We start from the raw sequence: 23,582 nt of genomic DNA, 5'->3' as shown, positions 1-23,582 counted from the left end.
TTTGTTTTGTTTTGTTTTGTTTTTTGAGAGAGGGTTTCTCTGTATAGCTCTGGCTGTCCTGGAACTCACTCTGTACACCAGGCTGACCTCAAACTCAGAAATCCACCCCCCTCTTCCTCCCAAGTACTAGGATTAAAGGTATACACCACCACCACCAGGCTGCAAGTCTTATAAAAAAAACAAAAGACTTCTAAAACCCAAAACCATAATTTCTGTAGTTGAGAATTTATGGGTAAGAAAGGAAGATGACAATATATATTGATATATTAAATATTCATTACATAATTTTAAACATATTTAGGTTTCTTATACCTAAATTTATATGAACACATATATACAAGCATATATACCCACACTTTTTTCTGATACTATTTTTTTTTTTACCATTTTAGATATTGTCTTTTAAAGGCTTCAAGTTGAATGTTGTTAGTACAGATGAAAATTCATTTATTCCAGGATTCTTTAAATGTTACTTCTCTCCTATGTTTATTTGGATGAGGGAAAGAGAGACAGAGAGACAAGGAGGAAGAGGCAGAGGCAAAAACATAGATAGATAGATAGATAGATAGATAGATAGATAGATAGATAGATAGATAGATAGATAGAGGAAACTTAAATTTATCTAAGGTTTGAAGGGGGAGTCCCAGAAGAAGAAAATTTTTGATTATGAGGTACTTAGAGCTCATTCCACACTTGCAGCATAAGACTAAAGAAGGCCAAGAAAAAACATTAGCTATTAACATGTTTAGTGTGTAATCTCAAGCAAGTAATTTAGTATTCCCAGATTTTAAATGTTTCTTAGTGCACTGAAGAGATGGAACAGAATTGTCAGTTAATGGAATGGTTACATAGCAAGTAAACCATGTATTAGTTCACTTAAGAACACACACACACACACACACACACACACACACACACTCATATATATATATATATATACATGTATGTATATATATTTAATAATTTCTCTTACTAACTTGTGGAGAAGTGGTTATGAAATTGGCATGTATGGTAAAACATTCGACTGTCCTTGACAATGCCAAAGTTTGTGTTAGCTTTTTCTATATATAAATATTGATTCTGTAGCAGTAAAATTAAAATAGCACCAATGTAAAATGCATTATGCTTAAGTCAACAATACTGACAATTCATAAAGACAGTTGACATTGGGGTATTTTCCTACCTATTGGTTGTATTATATAATGCTGAATTTCTATCAAAACAGGAGCAAGGAATTCATCATAACAGTTCTTATGTTATATATATTAATATATATTTTTAGAGCTCTGAATACAATTGATATCTTCAGCAACTATGAAATTAGAAAAATTAAATGTTATATGTTTACAAGATTCAAATATATAATATAAACAAGTTTACATATTAAATAGATTTTACAAGATGTAAATATGTCAGTAAACAATTCAATAGGGAGATCTTATTGTAGTCAAAGGTCTAGTTATCAGATCCACACGGTCATTAGTACTTGACTGATATGATTTCATTTTTATTTATGATGGGCTACAAGCTAGTTATCTGTACTTTTTGTATTTTATAGATGGTGAATTAAAGCTTAAGAAGGTTAAAAGATATACATTAAAATATTATTTCCTCTATCTCTTCCAAAGTGAAGATTAGGTCAGATAATTTCTAAAGTAAATTTTACATAAGAAATCATATTAATATTTTTGATGACTTCTCAACTATACATTGTTTCACTGGAATGTGGGCAAGGTAACAAAATTTTTAAATAACTTAATTCCATAGGTACTACAGGGGCAAGCTCAAGTAATTTCAAAAAATGTTCCTTGCCATTGTAAAATCTCATAATTAGTCAACATTTCATTAGGTAGGTCCACAAATATTTCACCTTAAGTCATTTTGCATAAACTGTAAAAAGAAATATGTTAATTAAGCAGTATAATAGTAACCTGTACAAGTTATGAAAGAAAAACATATAGTTCACCTATATCTGGGTTTTTTCTTCAGCATCTATTAAGTGTTATGACACTTGTCACTTGATGAATCAATGAATGAATGAGTTTCATATATTATTTCATTCATCTGTCTGGAGAACGAGTTCAAAATTAATTTCTTAGTTTACTTAATTACTTAGTTTACTTAATTTCTTAATCATCAAGTGTCAACATTATCACAGTAAAGTTGGAAAATCATGTAAATTTAAGTATGAATCTCAACTAAGATATATATTTGCTTTTGCCTTAGTTTCTTTATTAAAAGTGAAATATGACATACAACAGGCTATTTGGATTTCATGTGTTCTTGTGATGACTAATCAATTTGAGTGGACTTGGGATCTCCTAGGAGACAGAGTTTCAGATGTATCTTTGAGGGACTTACAGTTCTTATTAAGGACTGAAGACCCACCCTGAATATAGGTGATACAGTGTGGATTAGAGCTAAGACTAAGTACAAAGTGAAATAGAACATCAGATTTCACTGTACCTGTAGTTTCAATGTGACTAGTTCTCTCATGTCCCCATTACCTTTCCTTCTCTGCTATTATGGACTGTATGCCTTTGAATTATAAATTAAATTCAGCAGTTAAGAGCACATGCTGTGCATGCAGAAGACCTTCCCAGTACCTACATGGAGCACCTAATAATCATTTGTAGCTATAGTTACAGTTGAAGAGACTCATCCTAGTCCTTACCAGCATACACACACACATGGAGCATACAAACTCATGTAGGTGCACACACGTGCATAAAATATAAAAAGAAAAACTAACACATCCCCTCTTAAATCCAGTTTTGTCAGTTATTTCTCCTTGAAGAGGAGAAAATTAAACACTACTGCCATTTTATATAAAAACACATAATTGATATACTTTTTAAAAATATCTTTTAACATAGCCCATGAGAATATTCTTTAATGTGCAAATATCATATGAAAACCAAGAAATGTGACATAGCATAAATAGTAGACTTTTATTTCACAGTACAAATAATACTAGGCAAAATTTTGACAATCAGTAACTATATAGCCAAGCTGGGTATCTTATTTGGGATTTTTATTGATGGAACAAAATACCATGTTCTAAAAGCTACTTGGGGAGAAAAGGATTTATATGGCTTAAACTTCCATATTGCTGTTCATTATTGAGGAAATCAGGACAGGCACTTAATGGGGGCAAGATCCTGGAGGCAGGAGCTGATGTAGAAGCCATGGAGGAGTACTGCTTACAAGCTTGCTTTACATGGCTTTCTAAGCCTGCGTTTTTTAGAACCTAGGACCACCAGCCCAGGGGTAGCACTGCCCACCATGGACTGGACCATCCCCCACTGATCACTAATTGAGAAAATGCCGTGATCTCATGGAGGCATTTCCTCAAATGAGTCTCCTTTCTCTCTGATGGCTCTAGGTTGTGTCAAGCTTGTGTCAAGTAGACACACAAAACCAGACAGAACACTGGGCAGAAATGAAAAACACAAGCAGTTATACAACTTTGTAGAGAATATAATCTGTGTTTTAAATAGTATAAATTTTAAGATGCAAGTAGAAATGTAGCTTTAGTCGTAGAACATTTCCTTGGAAAACATTAGGTTCTAGGCTCACTCATGACAATATGAAACTCCATGCTTTTATATTTATTTTTACTTTTTGGTTTTACAATACAGGATTTCTTTGTGTACAGCAGCGGCTGCCTTGGAACTCATTTTGTAATGTAGGCTGGCCTTGAACTTACAGAGATTTTCCTGCCTCTGCTCTCTGAGTGCTGGATTAAAAGCTGGTGCCACCATCATCTGGTAAAACATGTTTCTTAGTATAGAGAATTAACTGAGTTCATTAGTCTGGGAAGGAAATGGGTTTAAGATGAGATCTGCAAATAAATAGGAAATAAATATCAAGGACAAGAACATTATTATTATGTAGAGACAACGCATGTGTGAAAGCTCCAGATCCAGCAAACAAAACCGTGTGCTCCAAACTGAGAAGCACCACTGTGGTCTGAGTACAGACAGCAGTTTTGAAAGTAGCCTGAGACTACACCTGCCTTGCTTATGTTACTAGATCTCACAGTATTATCACATGGCACTTGAACAAATCCTTGCTTTGCTTCTAATGGTCCAATGGGAACGTGCACAGTGTTAAGAGTCTATGTTTTGTATTAATTTCCTTTAAATTGACGTTCCAGATTCTGTATGCTTCTATCCTTACTTTGAAGCTTTTCAACTTCTAAGCATTTATTGCTACAAAATTTTCTCCAAAAGTCTGTTTTAACTCTACAACATGAATATTGATATGCATTGGTTTTATTTTATGCAAAATATCTTTAACTTTACCTTTGAACCATAATATTCAGAAGGACTTTACTTAGTAATTAAAATTTTTGGATTTTTCTTTTCTTTTTTCTTTTTAATCTTTAATCTTTTATTTTTACAGTACAGCATTATCCTGATCCCAGTCCTCCTACAGCTCCTTATCCCATTCCTCTTGCCCTGTCTCCAAGAGGATATCCCATACCTCCACACCCTCTACACACTGCCAGGCCTCCACATTCCCTGGGGCCTCAAGTCTGCTGTATGTGTCAAGGGCCTCAGACCAGCTAACGCATGCTACCTGGTTGGTGACTCAGTGTCTGAGAGATCTCCAGGGGTGAGGTTTGTTGAGACTGCTGGTTTTCCTATGAAGTCTCCCTGCTCTTCAACTTCTTCCAGCCTTTCCCTAATTCAACCACAGATGTGCCTAACTTCTGAGTGTAAGTATCTGCTTCTGTCTCAGACAGCTGCTTTTTGGTCCTCTCAGAGGGCAGCCCTACTAAGCTCCTGCCTGTAAGCACATCATAGCATCAGTAATATTGTCACGCCTTGGAGCCTGCCCTTGATATGGGTCCCAATTTGGGCCAGTAAATAGAACTCCTTTCCCTCAGTCTTTTCTCCATTTTTTCCCTGCAGTTCTTTTAGGTAGGAACAATTCTGGGTCAGAGTTTTTGACTGTGGGATGGCAACCCCAACCCTCACTTGATGCCCTGTCTTTCTACTGGAGATGGATTCTACAAATTCCCTCTCCCCACTTTTGGACATCTTATCTAAGGTCCCTCTCTTTGAGTCTTGAGATCTTCTTACCTCCCAGGCCTCTGATACATTCTAGAGGTGCACCCCATGTCCAACCTCCCTAGGTTGTATATTTCCATTCATTCTGCTGGCCCTTGGTGCTCCATTTCTGGTCCCCTCTCCAATTCCTGATCATGGGGAAAAGGGGAACATGATTAACATTTTTCTGTTTATGGTAGATTGCTTAGTGAATTCTGAAATAGTAACCTTGAAATTTACTTATTCTATGAAATTTTAAAGGAATGCATGGGTTGCAGTCTATTCTGCAGTTACAGAATGTTGTCTAGATGTGTGGTCGGTGTGTGTGTGCCTGTATTTGCATGTATCCTTTAGCTTTTGTGTCATTCATTTTGAAGCCTTGTTTTCAGTTACTTATTTTAACATCATAAAGATGAGTTTATGTCTCTCATTGTCTTAGTTACTGTTCTATTGCGACAAAGAAATACTATGAACAAGACAACTCTTGTAACAGAAAGCATTTAGTAGGGGCTTTGCTACATTTATAAATGGTTAGTCCATAATTATCCTGTTGCAGGAAGCAAGGAAGCAGACCGACATGACACTGAACCAGTAGCTGATAGTTTTATACACACATACATGATTCACAGACAGTATACACATACAGAAGAGCCAGAGAGAGAGCCAGAGAGAGAGAGAGAGAGAGAGAGAGAGAGAGAGAGAGAGAGAGAGAGAGAGAGAGAGAGAGAGAGAGAGAGAGAGAGAGAGAGAGAGAGAGAGAGAGAGAAAGAGAGAGAGAGAGAGAGAGAGAAAGAGACTGGACCATCCCCTATGACACACTTCCTCTCACAAAGCCATATCTATTTCAGTAAGGGCACAGTTTCTAATCCTTCTAATCTATAAAGACAGTGTCTCTCCTTGGTGACAAGGCATCCAGTACATGAGCTTATAGGAGTCATTCTCACTCAAACTAACACAATATGATGTCTCATAGTCACTGGTATTTCATGCAGCATTTAGCTTTTATTTTTTTGTTGAATTATAAATTATTGTCCCCTTGTATTCAGTATTTTCTTTTTAAATATTGTTATTCTACCTGTAGGGCTGATTTACTTGCTTGCAAATATCTGTACTCCATGACTACCTGTGGAGGCCAGAAAAGGGTGTGAAACCATTCACTGTGGAGTTACAGAGAGTTGTGAGCCACCGTGTAGCTGCTTGGAATCACTGAAAGGACAAATATTGCTCTTAGACAGGAGGCCATCCTTTAAACCTTGCAGTCAATATTTTTTGGTTGTTTTGTCTTTACTCATTCATTTTTAGAATTAGATTTTAATGTAATGACACTTAAATATCTTTTGTATGTCTTTTGTTGAAGAGTTTATGGTTGAGAATTCTTATCTCTGTCTTGTCAAAGTCTATTTACATACAAGCCATCACCTCTTCAATGGATTAGCAGGAAATGTACTACACTATAATTTCATTCATTCAATGTCTGAGCTTCTTTGTGATACTGTTCCTTAGATATATTTTATATACATGTCTGTTATAAACTACAAACTATTCTCTAATGTTTTATTTGCCTTATAAGGTATGATTTTTTACATGTAAAAATATAGCAAAATGTGTTTTAAGTAAATTCAGATAAGATATGTTTTCTTTTATAGTATTTCTAGAGTTCCTCTCTATGGGTCTGTGTTTCTATCTGGTGCTTCTCTCAAAACATGATGTTTAGCATTAGTTTTAGTTTAGCTGACAAGTTCTTCCAGTCTTTCCTTGTATAAAAATGCTTTGGTTTTTATTTTTTAATTTATGAATGCTTGTAGAATTTTACATGTATACATAATCTTAGTCATTAGAGATGTCATCACTGTCTCTTAGTTACAATTTGAAAAATTATTTTTGAAAATGCCATACACATATATAATGGTATATAATCATATCTATGTCTATTTCTACATTCCAAATGCCTTTATGTCACTCCAAAGCCTACCCAAAATATGTCATTTTATCTTATGGTGATGATGTAGCTTAGTTATTTCCCTCCTGAGTACTTGACATCCTTTACTGAAGTACTATGGATGTTATCTAATTGCTGGTGGCAAGGGCCATTCCTTTTTTTTTTTTTTTTTTTTTTAATTTGTAGTAGTGGTAGGTTTTATTCATAACTGTGGAGTACTGGAGTCATTTTTGATATGTCATCCATCATCACATTGATATGTCACAGTGTAGCATTCTGTTTTATTTTATATGGGTGACTATGAAGATTTTTGGCCCAGTTTTTACACTGCTTAAAATCTGCTTTGTTTTGTGAATCTGTATGTTAATATTCCCCACTAATTTGGGCAATTTGCAACCTTATTGCCTTCGACATGTGTCTGCTTAATCTCCTTTTGTCCATCAACATCACTTTGCAGGTACTCATTCCTGGGACACTTGGATTCTTATTTGTAGTATTTTTTTTCTAGTGTTTATGTGTGGTTCATTTTCCACTGATCCTGTTTCATCCTCTTTTATATCTTCCAGTCACTTCTGTTATTCCCAGTAGTCTGTCTGCTGTTATGTATGTTTTTCCTTCCAGGCACTGGAAATTTTATCTCTAGAACTTCTGTCTTATCTTTGGAATACAGTTACCATTTTCTGCTGAGATGCAATGCCATTCATTCATTTGCCCATGTAAACATCATGAGCATATTTGTTTCATTAAGTCGTTGAATTACGTTTAGTGGCTGACTAACTGTTTCTGAGTATTGTCTGCTATTTGCAATGTTTAGGACATCTCAGGTTTATCTGCTTCTATAATTCTATAATTATATTTGCTATGTCTTCACGTTTTGTTCTATGCGCAGTTAATGATTTTCCCATGTGTTTGCTGTTTTACATAATGTAGAAACAAGATTTTGGTATGTTATGTTCCTCTGAAGAATTATTATTTTTGATGTAATAAGTGTTAAATTATTTACCAATCACCATGTTTGAGTGGGGAATACACTGCAACACTTTCAGTGGGTCGGTCTTAATTTTGTCATTACCCTCATGACTAATCAGCACTTCATTAAATAGGGAAAAGTCATGGTCCTGGGAGTCGGAGTAAACAGTGAGGTGCTGATGGGGAATCTTCACTTGATGGAATTCAGTTGCCATACTGCAACCTTGGAAAATGGCAGCTGATATGACTGAGAGCTTTTCCAATCTTTCAGTTTTGCATTCTCTGGGCTCTTTAACATCCCTAGCCTCTCTTTCATAGAAACAGGCATTTAAGGGGAGTTTACTTTGACACATAAACCATTATCTTTCTGTTGTCACTTTCTGATTTTCTTCTCAATTTATGCTTTCAGGGGAGCCTTCTGATACTTGTCAATCAGATTCTACTCTATCTAGCTAACTTCTGGGGTTGAGTAGTTTTCTTCCATGTGGGGGCTAAACAAGGAAATCCTAGGAAAATAGAGAAAAGTTCTTAACCATTTAAATTGCCAGAGAAAAGGTACAATCTTAGAGCTAATTTAATTCTTGTTGCAATGTACCTTAATTTCTTTATACCTTCACATAATATCACACACCTTTCTAATACTTATTAGTTGTTCAATTAATAATTCCCAGAGTTACAAATATTTTCCAAAGAAGTGTCATCTACTTAGTTATTGCCAGAACTAAAATTTAAGTCATATATTTTAATTTCTTATGAATGATTGATTATACATCAAACTTTTAATGTTTATTAACTTAATTATTCTCTGTCTCTCTGTGTGTGTATGAATGTATGTATGCATGCACCCATGCATATATATACTTACAGAACACTTGTAGTGGTCAGAAGACAATTTTGGGGAGAGGATGGCTCTCAAGAGTTAGTTCTTCTCATTCACCTTATTGAGCCATTCTTTCTGCATATTCCTGCCACTACACAGCTTGCTCGAACCTATCTGTCCACACAAGCTTCTGTGCAATTCTTTTGTCTGTGTATTTTGTATTAGAAATGCCTAGATAGTGGAACCACTCAACTGCATCTGTCTTTTGAAGTGGGGATCCAGGAATTGAACTCAGGGCTTGCACTACTAGTGCTTTTTCCTACAGATATAGCCGACTGGCCCACAATGCTTAATCTCATAATTTACTTCTGAGGATATTGACCACAACATAACACTATTAAGACAGTTTCACATTAAGAATAAAATTTAAAATTTAATTCAAAGAACACTAACAACAGCAGAAACAGTAAATACAAATACTGTCATACAATGGCAGTTCCTTTTGTAGTTGAGTGCAGTCATTTTCTTTATTTTTACTTTCTAGTATATTTTTCAATTTTTAATATAATTTAATCCACATGTATGGAAGTAGGCATGCATATAACTTATAATAAAATGACCCTCATTTTATTAAGTAATGAATATGAACTCAATAAATTAGGTAAGTTGATTATGAAATAAATTATTAAATAATACATTTTATAAGTATAAGAGAATAAAATATAGCAATATCAGAAAACATCAACATAGCTTAGTTCAAAGACTAGTCATCAGATAAGAAGATCCACTGAGGCACATTGCAGCCTACTAATCAAAAATAGTACAATTAAAATGGATTCTCTAAATATGTGAGAAGGCATTCTGTTATGAAAGTCGATGATAATTTGTGAAGATTATTATGAACAATATCATTGTGCTGAAGGATTACTATGATATGAAAATTTTTGAACGATAACAATCATTCCCATGGGGTTCACTATGTGAGTGACTAATTGAATTTATCTGAGAAAGTACTTTGGAATTCCTGAAATGTCCCATAGGGGAAAAGATAGATTCTTCCCACACAAGTACTTATGTCATCTAGAAAAAATTAGCGAATTAGTGGGTTGCCTAATTGCTTGGTTGGCCACTTCAGATATTCCACAAAACTGTCTTACTTCTATGTCTTCTAGTAACTCTGACTGGAATTACATGACAGGTGTATTATGATAGGCACTCCAGTGGGTAAGAGATCTAATATCTTTATGATCCATAACTAGCCTCTTTCTTTCTCTTATATCACTTTTTTGTAAGCATCTAAAAATATGCTTATAGGCTTTATTCTCAATGCTATGTTGAAATTAGATATAGTCCCCAACAACATGGAATTGTAGATTACCTTGGATCTGAGTAAAATACTGTTGCGACTGTAAAGGAAAACCCTGATCTTTCTGCTGTAGCTGAGTGAGGAACATTTCAATGAAAAAATATTTAAATTTTCTCTGGTTATGTTGAAGTCACAGTGAGAAGAAATTCATTGACCTCATGTGAATGCTGTTGTTGTTTTAATTGAATTTAGTTCTGTACAAGGAAATAGTTGTGCTTATGGCTACTGTCATACAGGTTTCCTTGACATATCTAACGGACTCAATCTCCTGGGCTTATGTCACAGCCAGAAGCCATCAATATTTTTTTTATCATTTTTCTCAGGTGTAATTTTGAAGGTAAGGATGGAACTGGGACCCTATTATCTCATGTTCAGTTCCTAGTTCTTGGACTTGTTCAAATGCCATGTGTATAGCATGATCTTTTTTTCAGAGAAGGTTTGGTTTAGAGATGACATGCTGACAGCTTTTATAAAGATGTTGAGACAATTGCCTACCCCGTATCTTATAATGAATGTCTTGCATATGAGATACTGATTGCACAGGAAGTCGGAAGCACTTTGCCACTCCCTGACCCAGGATATAAGAGTATGGCCTATTAATTAGGTTAGAATAAGAAAAGAGTTCCTATGTCCCTGTGGCTCATTTGATCAAGAAAGAAGAGTGTTAATACAGGAACTTCCAAGACTGATTCCAAAGCATGTAAAATTATTAAGAAAACAAAAGTCAGAGCTTACAGAATTTCCAGAAGAGTCTCCCATTGTTAAATCTCCCACTGTTTTGCCCACTGCTACACACAGGCACAAACAAGCCAGCGCCCTATTTTGTGATCTTGGTTAAGCACCTATCTCCATGGAGCTTGGTTGGTCAGCATTCCAACAGACTGACTTTCCCCATGCCTTATTCTATCAGTGTTTTCTGCCTTCTTTCTGTTTAAATTCACCAAACCCTTCTCTCAGAAGGATGGTTTACTAAGCTCAGCTACTTCTTTCTCACTGCTTGTTGCCCCTCCCCCAAACAATGCAATGATTTAAGTTTACAAGATTGTTCTCAAATAGGGCAAACCAGATCCTCTCTCTAGTAACTCTGTTCCTATGAGTACTAAAGCATCTCTTTTTGTCCCATGAATGGAAATCCTAGTAGGTTGCTTACAGGAAAGGGTTAAAGAGTGCTGGAAAGAATTCCGCGCATGTGTTAATTCTTCCTGCAGCTTCACATCCCTTCCACTTTGACCTCACAGTTAATCTGTGTGAGTTAATCAGGCAAAGCCTCTAGTGAGTGATTTTTCCCCCTATATCTTTTAAACAAACACACAACAGAACCAGACAAAAAGAACTCAGCCCCATCTAAAAAGAAAGAAAAGAAATGGGGGGAAAAAAGAGCAAATACATAAACAAACCTAAAAGGATGGACCCCTGGGAATTCCTGTGAGTGCACAGGGCATGGATGTGAGCACCTTTCTGTTTCTCTCATTTACCTTCCTGTGTACATCTCTGCGTGTACCATCCCCCTGCCTCAATTCTATTATCCTTCCAGACTTGGAAGCTGATTCCTGAGCTGACGCTTTGATGGTATCTGCAAGCGTTTGTACTGATCTTTATTTCTGCCCCCTGAATATTAATTTTGAAGCTGGTAGCAATACATCTCCTGAGTGACGGGACCTACTAGAGGCAGGTGGGGGGAGCCAGCATCAAATCATCAGCATAATAATAATACAAAGGGGAGGGATTCTTCTGCAACCCAGAGGCGAGAGGCGAGAGAAAAAAAAAAGCGATGAGTTCGCCAAATACGTGGAGCATTGGAAGCACAGTCTACTCTCCTGTATTTTCACAGAAAATGACGCTGTGGATTCTGCTCCTGCTATCGCTCTACCCAGGGTAAGATTGGCCGTTTTCAGCGTCGTTTGGCTTTAGAGAGATGTGGGGGGAGAGATAAGGTTGTGGAAGCAGGGAGACCACCCAGATTTGAGACACTCTTTTGAGATTTAAGCTTTATAATTTAGGGAAGAATGACTATACAGGGGAGGAGCGAGAGGGAAGAGAGAGGAAGGACATATTGGTTTATTTGTTAATGAACTAGGTTTTATTTGTTTGTATTTTGTTTCAAAGCGCTAAAGCTCCCCGTGTTTGGGGAATAGATTTTGAATTTGTTGCAATCTGATATGAAGTGGGTTGTGCTTGCACACGCCGGCATTTGAGGCCATATTGAAGGCATTTGGGTGGGGGTCTGGAAGAGAAAATTACAAATGGGGTCGTGGCGAACACAAGCGTGGTCTGTGTGAGGGAGGATTGGGGGCGGGGACAGAGCTGTTTCTATTATACTCTACAGTTTTCTTTGGTACTGCACCTGAGCTTTTTGGTCAGCCAGGTTTTCTATCCAGCTCCATTGACCCGGCAGCTGAATCCCAGCTAGACAAACACGATTCAGCACCAAGGACAGCGGTCCAGCTAAAGGCCCTATGGAAAGAGGCTTGTCAAACATACAGCATCCCTGAATCTACAAAGGACATCCATGTAGTCAGGCCAGTGGGCCAAGATACAGCAGAGAAGCCTAGGAACCCGGCACTGGTTTATGCTACTCCTACCTTCGGATAGGAGGGGGACTATTGCACATGAGGTAGTGAATATAGTTCAATGAATGTTTAGGAAATATATCTGGAGCAGAGTTGGCCTGGCTGCAGTCTTGAAAACGTGCTCAACCAAGTGAATGCAATGCCTAAATAGTGAAGTATGCATGAGTGATTTACAGTCTTCCTACACAAACAAAAGTGGGGAGGAGAACCGGTCGAATTCCTGAGCATGAGTGCTCCCAGAAATGTGTTTCCTCTAGATTATTAAGTACTTCCCTGAACTAAGCCTATGAGAGTAGAATCCTTCCAAGCACAGTGCACCAGGCTTCTATCCATGGAAGTAGCCCTCACCACATTACAGTTTCCAACAAGAACTAACAGCAGGCTAGAAGTCCACACTTTCCACGGAATGCACTTCTGTATTAACATTTTGAGACAAACCACTGTACAAACTACTCCTATGGTTGTGGCCTCCCCAACCTCTGATAGAAGAATCTATGGAAAATATCAATGCACTACTCCAAAGTTTTCTTGGAAGTTGATATAGTAGTTGTAATAATAATAATAATAATAATAATAATAATAATAATAATAATTAATAATAAAAGCTGAAGGGGCTATGGTTTCACTACTTTTCTGCTTTGTTGCAGATATCTATACATTCCTCTGACCTTCTTTCTCTAGTATTGGGAACAGAACATGTTGATTTTGGATATAGAAGAGAGTCAGGCAAAGCAAAGAGTAAAATCTCCACTCACAATTCAAATAGTTTCATTAAGAACTACAGGTTGAAGAAGTTTTTTTCCAGAAGAGGAGAGGAACACTTACTGGGAATATCATAAGTCACAAACCGTAGTAAACCCATAAAATATTTTCTATTAAAAAATCATCACACATTTTCCTATTACATTTTATGAAAGTTAGTAAACTTTGTTTTGGGAATCAGAGCATTAATAAATTGGGCCTATCTTCCCTGTATTTCTTCAACCCATGAAACCTGTGGAATAAAAATCTAGACCAGACAGGTATGAATGTATCTGTTTTTCTTATTCCCATTCATTTTACTAAACACTTTGTTACTAACTGCCTGAGTATATTCTTATGTATTTCACCTCCAAGCATTCTATTTAACTCAAAAATATTACTTTATTATTACATGTGATGCAATACTATTTAAGATAGATCTTTTTCCTCTAACAGCTCTACTTTTTGAACACATTATAATCTAAAAACTGAAACATGATTTTACATATTGCAATGATAAGAGTACCCTAGATGGGGGTTAACAGAGTTTTAAATGGTGGGTTTATGTGTTACAAGAATTCTAGACAGATAGCTTTTGTATTCTCTATGTAAGAAGTAACCAATGTAATTTGGTGCAGTGTATGTGATCAGAGTTTAATTTGATGCAATCCTATAAATGATTTGAATGGCTGAGTATGGAAAACCAAAGCTTTGATCTCTAAAGTTGGTGCAGAGGTTCATGAGGATGGTTACAATAATACTGAACAAAAAAAAAATGGGATTCTAAGGGTCTGTATTGTAAACAATAGCAGGAGAAGGTACATTGTAGGACAAGAAAAGAAACATTTAATGGATAATTTTATTTTTAAGTCTCCAAATAAGCTTTGTTTCCCATTAAATGACTAAACTCACTAGATTGTGCCTACATCAAAGGAAAATAAATCTTAAAACAAAGCACCATAATGAGCATATTAGAAGCTTATACCTTTCCTTTTGAGGGGGAATGTCACAAACTTGAATTTGCTCAACTTCCATGTATCTTGTTTACAACTTGTGAGAATCATGGGGACTTACTAAAATGGAAATTCTTAAACCGCACACTGGATGATGATTCTGAGTCATGGGGTCTGAGTGAAGTCTAAGAATGTTAATTTTCACAAGTTCTCAGGGCTCCCTTTAAAGAAATAGGCCTTTAGTCTGCCTATTTAGAAAAGTTTACTTATTATCATAGATATGTTTGTAAACATTTTCTTTCCTACAATTTTATTCATCAGGCACAGTAAATCAGTTCCATATCCATAAGCATTCTAATTGTATATAAATTACACATGAAAACCATAAAAGATTTTTACTATATTTGTATCATGTATAAAAAGTTCTTGAAATATTTTAGAATATATACCTATATAATTTCCTATGTAAGTATATTCACAATTTACACTTCAAAGTCACATATTGACAAGTATGTTTTAAGAAAAAAATTAAAAAATTGGTAAATTATTTTAGTATAACTTTATTCTCTCTTAGGTTTAAAAACCAGAAACATATAAAATACAACAGAAATAAATGAGGTATAATAGGAAATTTTGATGTGAAGGAAGATTTTATTTTGATTACCAAAAGTTATCTTATACTATATTTAGAGTAATAGATAACTATTTTCAAAGAATTAGATTGGTCTGAAACAAGTTAGATTGAACTATTCATAATCTAAATTTTAAATTTTAATAATAGTTTTAAGGTTTTTATTGTATTTAATTTTGATACTACAACATAATTAAGTATTTCTCCTTTCTATTGCTCCTTCCAAACCATGACATATATTCACTCCTTGCTCCATCTCGAATCATGACATCCTTTTAAATTAATTATTTTCACATTCATACATGCATATCCATATTTATTGAATATTTTTAATGTTTATTTTCCAACCTTAGTTGTTGGTGAATAAAATTTTCCATATGAAATATTGAGAGCTGTGAAAGATTTTTATGCCATAATTATGTTTTTTACAGATTTTAACTTTTGCAAACCATAAACATAAAGGAAATACTCTGCTTTTTCAATTTAATCCAACTTGTTTACAGAGTTAATCTTCAGTGGCAAGTTTGCTACTCCACATCTTTACAAATGCTTTACCTCGTTTATCTTGGAAACTAAATTTGATTTTTATAGGCATATGTAATTGTTTTGGTCATAGACACTGGATTCCAATTAGTCTGCCTTAAGCATCCACATGAAAGGGTAAAAAATGAGGATGTATGTATGACTCAGATTTTCCAAGAATTCTTTCTCCATCCACCACACCATAGATCAAACATCTGGATAGTAGGCTGGGATTTCAAAACTACTTTTTGTTTTGTTGTTTTTGTTTTGTATTAATGTCTCTGTATATGTAGCTCATATTGAGATTCTAGGTTGGTTTATAGGCTATGCTCCATACCAGTTTAAAATTTAGGTTTTAATTTAAATGTTTAACTGCACAAATGCCTTTTGATTATCTTACATTCATTTTGTATTCAACTTGAAGTAATTAATTCACAGAAAATTTAATGGTAAAACCTGTTTAGATATTTTATAATTTCCACTCAAATTAAAAATATGTCAGGACTTGTTGTAGGGACATCATTGTATTGTGCTACCAGACCCATAGTTCCTTATTGGATATAGCATCTTAGCTTGTTGAACATAGATGTTTAAAAATTTTAAGCACAATGTTAGTGTCTCACAGGTAGTCTCATCAAGCTACCATACCTACAACAGTGGGCAGGTAATTGAAATCAACACCACCACAGGCAATAGCAGCTGCTTTAAAGTACTTCCAATTATAAGTTATGCGTGCACGCAAGCTTTTGCATTTACTGTTGACATGTGTCATGTTTACTTACTATTATGCACACGTATCTTTCTATATGAACCCACATGCATTCTCATATCTATTGCTACTTCTGATTTTGTTTGTTTTGTTTTGGTTTTGGTTTTGTTTGTATTTTCAGCAAACTTCCTCCATCTGTTCTATAATTCTGTTATCTAGTTCCTCAAGCCTGGATGTGATGACTATTTCATCAGACCATAGTGAAGATTATATATAATTGGAACACATATATGAAGCTCACTATATTTACATATGTGACAGAAGTAAATTAAAGTATGTCCATTTTATTGCTGATTTTGAAGATGTCTTGTTTTCCTTTAATTATCCATCTGGGAATTGGTTCTAGAACATACAAATACAAAACACTCATTTAATTGAGCCATTTCTCCAGTGAGATGATTTGTTTCTCTTGGCATTAATCTGGAAAAAAATCATGGAGTAATTGTCTAAATTGAAATCTCAATTTTTTTGACAACTATCCTGCTTGACCTTCCAGACAGTTGAGTTAGAACTTTTAAGCAGTCTTCTGTGATCAATTTGGTAAAGTTATTTCTGAAAAATCACAAGTATGTTTCATTTCAATAAAGCCCAACGGTACTATATCAGTTTTAACAGATACTAGAAGACATATATAGAGGTCAAAATGTCCCTTGGATAAATTAAAATATTTAATCCAAAATTTTGGGATGATTTCTTAGGATCTTAGCGTTTACCAGTTATACTGTCATTAATTGTAACCACAACTATAGTCTCTAGACAGACATACTTAGACACACCTTGCTACTCAGTAGGTTTATGTACTTAAGGACATACTAAATACAACAGCTTAGATCCCAAATTATAATTTGTATTTGGAAAAATACATTTCTTTTATGATCATATATGTGTAAGTTTACTTTAATTGTGTAATTTGCAGTGCCTTGACTATGCAGGAACTACGGAATGTCATCAGCATTTAAAAACTCTGTCTTTCATTGAGCAAACCTACAAAAAAATTTTTTTCTCAGTGTTATTCTTCAATTTCCTTACAAAAAGTCTTAGAAAAAAGTTGAAATTGGCTTAATAATACTGAATATTAAAGGAGAAATAACAGCACTTTATCAATGGCTGGAAACTTAAATTTCAAATATGTGTATTTTAAAGGATGTGATTTTGCTTTTTAATTACCTCCATCATGCTAGAGATTACTTAATTAGCATTCCTATAGGATATCCCAATATCAAGACACAAACATTTTTACTTCTAGAAGAAAAAGAAGTTCTAGGAATTGATAATAGGTTTCAGCTTGACTAGAATGTTTATATCCATGCCCTTAGCCCCCCCCCAACAGATTTGCTAGAAAAGGAAGACTCCACTTTCTCCTTCTAAGAGCTGCCCTAATCAAGAAGAAAGCAAATGCAAATTAAAGAGCATGCCTAGGAGTGCCTATATACCAGCACTGGTGAGGAACAAGGTACCTGTTGTTACATTACTATTACACAGACTGTAGTCTGTTCAAGTCCAGTGACCTGAGAGCAACTCTTAGTGGAAGAAATCACATTGATTGTTTTGAAACCTAAGAGGCCTCCTCAAGTCACATTCCTGGGAGAGTTTTTCCTTTCTCATTAGTTCCAGTTACTGGAGGCCGAATATCCTTTAAAAGAAAAATTTTAAAAAGCCCCTTTTAAGTTCCATATTAGTGGCTTATGGTAAAAATAAAATTTAACTCCAAATCATATTAATCCTTGTAGTATATGTGAATATAAACACGGTAATAATTCTATATTATTATAAGGTCATTGTACAGCTGTGTGTAGATAAAGTACCGTGCAAATGGGAAATAAGTAACATTGACATTATATTCTCCACCCATTCATAAAGAAAACCATACGAACAGAAAATAACATAGCAGTGGGCAAAACAAGGGATTTTTTAAAAGCAAGGATCCTTGGTCGTAATTGAAACCCTGCCATGCATACAAGTTCAGTTACAGAAAAAAAGTCTATGTAGTAGGCTAAATAGGAAGTAAATTCTGTAACTTATTAAGGCAAACGTAGATAAAGTAGCTCAAAAATACTGCTAAATATGCCTTGTTGATACGCAATATATACTTGTGTTAGGGAGAAAAATGATAAATGGTCTTTTGTTGTTTGGTAAATATCAGTCATTTTTGTAAATTGCTTTTGAAAATATATTTAGAATAGCTGGTTGTTAAACATTCTATACACAAAATTTGGAATAAATTAGTCGAGCAGGTGGTGCACTCCTTTAATTCTAGCACTTAGGAGGAATTCCAGCCTCGGCACCAGGAAGTCTCTGAGTTCAAGCCCAGCCTCGTCTACATGGCAAATTTCAGGACAGCATGGGCAACATACAAACACCTTATCTCAAAACTAAAAGCAAAAAAGTATAGAGCAATTTTCTTAATTTATTAAAGAGACAGTATTTGAGTTAGACTTACTGTATTATCTACATATGGATTACTGAGCAGCATAGGCTAGAAGATCTGTTCTTGATATTCTGAGTCATTCTGACCAGGAAGCTATAGAAACAATTATTTAAGTTTAATTAGATAAATAGTATACAAAAGAAGCTTGTGTGCTGTATGCTGATGTAAGAAAGCAGGGTGGAGTTATAGTGCTAGAAAAACATAGAGCAAAGAACTGAGATTCACAAACATTTGAAATTCATCTATGAGCATCCAGTTACACAGTTTTAATATGATGAAATTATTTTCTTTTCTTGTCCTTCACAGTTTTAAGTATACTCCTTTAACAATCTTTCACACATATTACAAAATTATAAATGAATGGGGTTTAGTTTTGAAGAAGAGTATACATTTTTTTTGAAAGGACCTTTTAGTATTTAGAAAATAACTAGTTAAAAGACAAACCCAAAACAGAACAACAAAAACAAAGAGCAGTGATGAAAGCTACACTGTGTTCTATGACACTGACTGGGCATAGACTAAATTTTCAAAACTTCAATGTGTGTGTGAGTATGTGTGTGTCATATGTTATATAATTTAAAATATATCAAAATAATAATTACATTATACAACATATAGTAGAGTATGTTAATATAAATCAAGACACTTGATTATATAAATGGAAATATATATATATATATAAATGGAAATATACATACTTATTATAAGTAACATATTACTTATTGTCTCCAACTGATATATCTTCTCTTAGTCTTTGTTAGTTCAATATAAATGGTCAAATATAGTCATAGAAGAGACCGTGACCATCTAAAAGATGCATGTCAACAATATTCTATAGTTAACTACAGAAGTATTAAAGCAAGATCATTTGGTTATAACAAAACCAAAATTACAGGGATAGGGACATTCACATTTTAAGTGCAGAACAAAGTAAATGTCGCATAAGAGTACCCATAAGGAATCTTTAGTGCCTCAGCGCTTTTATTTTAATTTTATTTTAGTATTTCAAATATAGAATATTTTGGCAAAAGTAAATGTTAGTAGCCATGTTAATAAATTAACTGCTTTCTCAATCCATTTTCTTTCTATTTTCACTCCTCAAGAATAAACAAAATTTAAGTAAATAATTGCTAAACTATAACGGTGGAATCAGGGATCAGTGGACAGACATATCCACTGAAATGCTCATTTAAGATACTATCTTTTCATTTGACAAACCATATGGAAATTTTAAAAATTATTTTATTTTTGCTTTGTATCTGCCTTAGGAAAGGTAATTTTAGTGAATTTGTTTGCCCCTCTAGTATATGCACAATAATAATTAATAATATAAAATAATTAATATATAAAGTATAATAATTTAATTAGATAATGGGAATCGGAATCATTTCGTATTCTCTGTAAGATTTCTTTATTTTGAAAAGGAAGAAAGAAAAATATTTTGGTTTTTTTCTTTTCAAAAGTCTTCCTTTTAAACTTTAAATCCATCAAATTTGGCTACAAACCAAGAGAAAACATACTATAACAAAACAACCCTTTTGAAGTACATTCTAAGGTCTGATAAAGTCTTTAAGAGGACCAACCACTGAATGGTATTTGGCCAGACATTCACTTGTAGGTAGGCATTTACTTACATAACGAGTCTAGTCACTTATATAAAAGGCAGGTGTTCATTCCTCATACATTTACTTTGAGCAGTGATTGAAGATGGTACTTGTGTCTACCACTGTTGTTACTACTGCAAGACCATTTCCTGTGGCTATGTTCTTTCTTAAATGTTTCTCTCTACCATAGTAATCCTGGCTCCCCCTCTTAATTCTAGATTTTATGGGCATGCAAAATATACATAATTAAAGTTTTCTAATTACTTTGATTTCTATATTTTATACATTCTCTTCTTTTAACTGGAATGAGATAAGCGATCTGGGGAAAGTCTGTAATTTCTAGAATGTCTACACTACTCATTTTAAGTATATTATTTCTGTTAACCAGGGACTATCTCTAAAGATGTGGACAAAGTTTAATAAGAATGTATGTCATGTCATAGGAGTCCTCCCTGAATATAACATCCCCAAATAAAACTAGAGAGACACTTATTTTTCTAGTAAATGGTACAAAGCTACTGGCATTTGTTCATTAAGCTAAATTACTAAAGTCATTATGAAGGACACACTTGGTTTGCCTATTGTAACAGTCAAGTACATCTTTGTTAGAATATATGCATTTAATGGTTAGAGGGTACTAGGAAAGATAAAAAATACAAGCTTATATTTTGCTATTCATGGTCATGAATAACTCTCCAATTTTTTGTGCTTCATTGATGTCATCATAGCAGGGAGAAATCATCTGTCACCTAGGTTACTGCAACAGCACCAAAAATACCTTTCTGACACCATATTTGCTTCCTACAATTCATTTGTGACAGAACAGAAAAAATTCCCCAAGCTTGCCTGTTCAATAAAAACCTAATCAAAACAATAAGTTTTTTAAGATTTAATGTTTAGTTAGATGAGTTTTTATTAATAGCATTTTTAATATAAGTGTCCATAGGTTTGTACTTTTACAATTAGTATTAATAAAATTAAGTGTTTATATATTTTCTTTTATGATCATTATATTCTTCCACCCAATGATTTGAGATACAATGATGTTGCATGTATTATAAAATCTTTTTAACGTTGAGTTTTAATATATCTAGCCATCTTCATGGTGTATCTGCATTGAAGTTTATGGGACAATGTTGACATCTACATTATTATATAGGTAATTTTGAGACTATGTTTTAATTTCTCTTAATGAAAATTTTGAAATGTAAAAATAGCTTTGTTGTAGCACTACAATAATTTAGAAAGTCACTTCAGATTTCCCATCTTTAGACTGTCACTTTTTGCAAAAATCATGTGTCTATATAATCAATTATCCAAAAGTGAGCAGCATAAAATAGATATGCCTTTCTCTGATTTCTTTAGAAGCACTTTCCTTAGGTGAGCACTTATAGCTCAAAGACTCTAAGTTGTGCGATGTTCTACAGGTAATCAAACGCACCATATAATATATTTTCAATCACTCATACCTTATGCTAGAGGAAACCCAGACGAACTCTGACATGTGACAGTGGTTAAAAGAAAGGTGTTGTCATAGTGTGCTGTAACTGCTATATAAAATATCATAGGTTGTGGCTACAATACATGAATGGAAACTTGTTTCTCACATTCTTGTAGGACGGAAAATCTGAAATTAGCATGGTGTGCTTCCAATGAGAAAGATCCATTGCATGACAGAGTTTTCTGTATGTCACACAGAATGTAGCTGCCTTTAAACACCAGGCTCATTTTCTAATTTTCTCTACATTTGTTGTATATGAGTTTATTAGCTACTTTTTATTTTCTCTGAGCCTTGCTATCTTCCACATGATTTTTTCATGAAAGAGTTACTTTAGAATTTTAGAGTTGTTTACACACTTCTTTTATATTTCATGCTTTAAGATGAAGGTATTAAGTTGAACAATATTCACAAAACTAATTTTTATTTTGAAAACAAAATTAATAAAGTGCCAACACACATACACACACAAATACACATATACAGAGAGAAAGAGAGAGAGAACTTATAGTATTAAATATGTACCAAATAAAATTAACAATGTCATAAAAACACAAATATGCAAGCATACAAATACTCCTGAAAATATTCATAGCAGTTTTTGAAGGTTTTCCTGGTGATTCTCTGGCAAGTAGGTCATTTCCAGTTTCACTTATTCAAGAAAGAAGTTCTTCCTAAAACTCTTTGTTGTTTCCACCTGTAGCACAATCTCTCTGTTGAACAAGCATCAAAGACATCCTTGCAGATGTACAAGGAGTGAGAGAACGCCTCATTCAATTAATTCTCTTTGGCTTCTTATTTTGTGTAACCCCAACTTTTAGCAGATATTTAAGTGTCAAGGAAGTACATCAAAAAGTTTCAAGTGCATTTTAGGGGGAAGCTTGTTGAAAATGAAGGATTCAAGCCAATTTAGAGGAATCAAAGTATAACATCCTGCTTTTCTATTAACTTTTAAGATGTTATATAGGCTCTGTTCCTAGTATTATGACAGGTGCTAAAAACCAGAGCTAAATAAGGTAAGCCCTTTTTCTTATGGTACTAATATTGTAGAATGAAAACATGTCTTTAAAATATAGTGTTATTTCGCATATGATGACATTATAAGCTTACATTTATAACTTTACTCACAGCCAATGGTATACCTATGTACTGACCTGTTTCACTTATTTCTCCTGACTCCAGGATGTTGTATAACTAAGATATATTTTATCCTCGGTCATTTTTATACAACTACATTTACAAAATTCTATTCATGTTCCTCTGTCTGACATGACCAAATATGTGTCTCTTCTGAGATCCTAAGTACTTAGCTGATTGTGGAATGAAAGTGCAAATTAAGTACATAAATCCATTCCATCTTTCCATGTCCTGGTTTCTCTATCTTAAGTACATATTCACTGCACTCCTAGTACTTCCTAGGTCCTATTTTATCCTCAACATATCACAAAACCACACACAGACACACAGAAACAGACAGATGGACAGACACACATACACACACACACACACATACACATACACACACACGCACACACACACCAGCCTTGCAGTGAAAAGGCAGACATGAAAGAGATAAACAATAAAACAATAGTAAAAGGAAAAGGAAAACACACATACACAATGATGACACTTTAATATTACAATGGGTATTAAAAACATATCAGAAAGGGTTTGTGATATGATTAAAAATAAAATTATGGGAATTTACTTCTCAT

At 34.2% G+C, this 23,582-nt stretch overlaps 1 protein-coding gene across 2 annotated transcripts in view; it reads left to right on the top strand.

The window, feature by feature from the left end:
* The first annotated feature begins 11,360 nt into the window (after positions 1-11,360).
* Positions 11,361-23,582, top strand: part of Gabrg2 (gamma-aminobutyric acid type A receptor gamma2 subunit) — a 91,009-nt gene continuing 78,787 nt past the window's right edge. Inside the window, exon 1 of one of the 2 annotated variants that reach the window (XM_031351490.1) lies at positions 11,361-12,026. In XM_031351490.1, the coding sequence (XP_031207350.1) occupies positions 11,923-12,026 (104 nt within the window). In that variant the 5' untranslated portion in view covers positions 11,361-11,922. The remainder of the gene's footprint in view (positions 12,027-23,582) is intronic. The other variant, XM_031351491.1, reaches the window with a different exon arrangement.

Source organism: Mastomys coucha, unplaced genomic scaffold (genome assembly GCF_008632895.1).
Source record: "Mastomys coucha isolate ucsf_1 unplaced genomic scaffold, UCSF_Mcou_1 pScaffold5, whole genome shotgun sequence".
Lineage (NCBI taxonomy): Eukaryota > Metazoa > Chordata > Mammalia > Rodentia > Muridae > Mastomys > Mastomys coucha.
The sequence above is the reverse complement of the archived record's forward strand: the minus strand, read 5'-3'. Positions and strand labels throughout refer to the sequence as shown.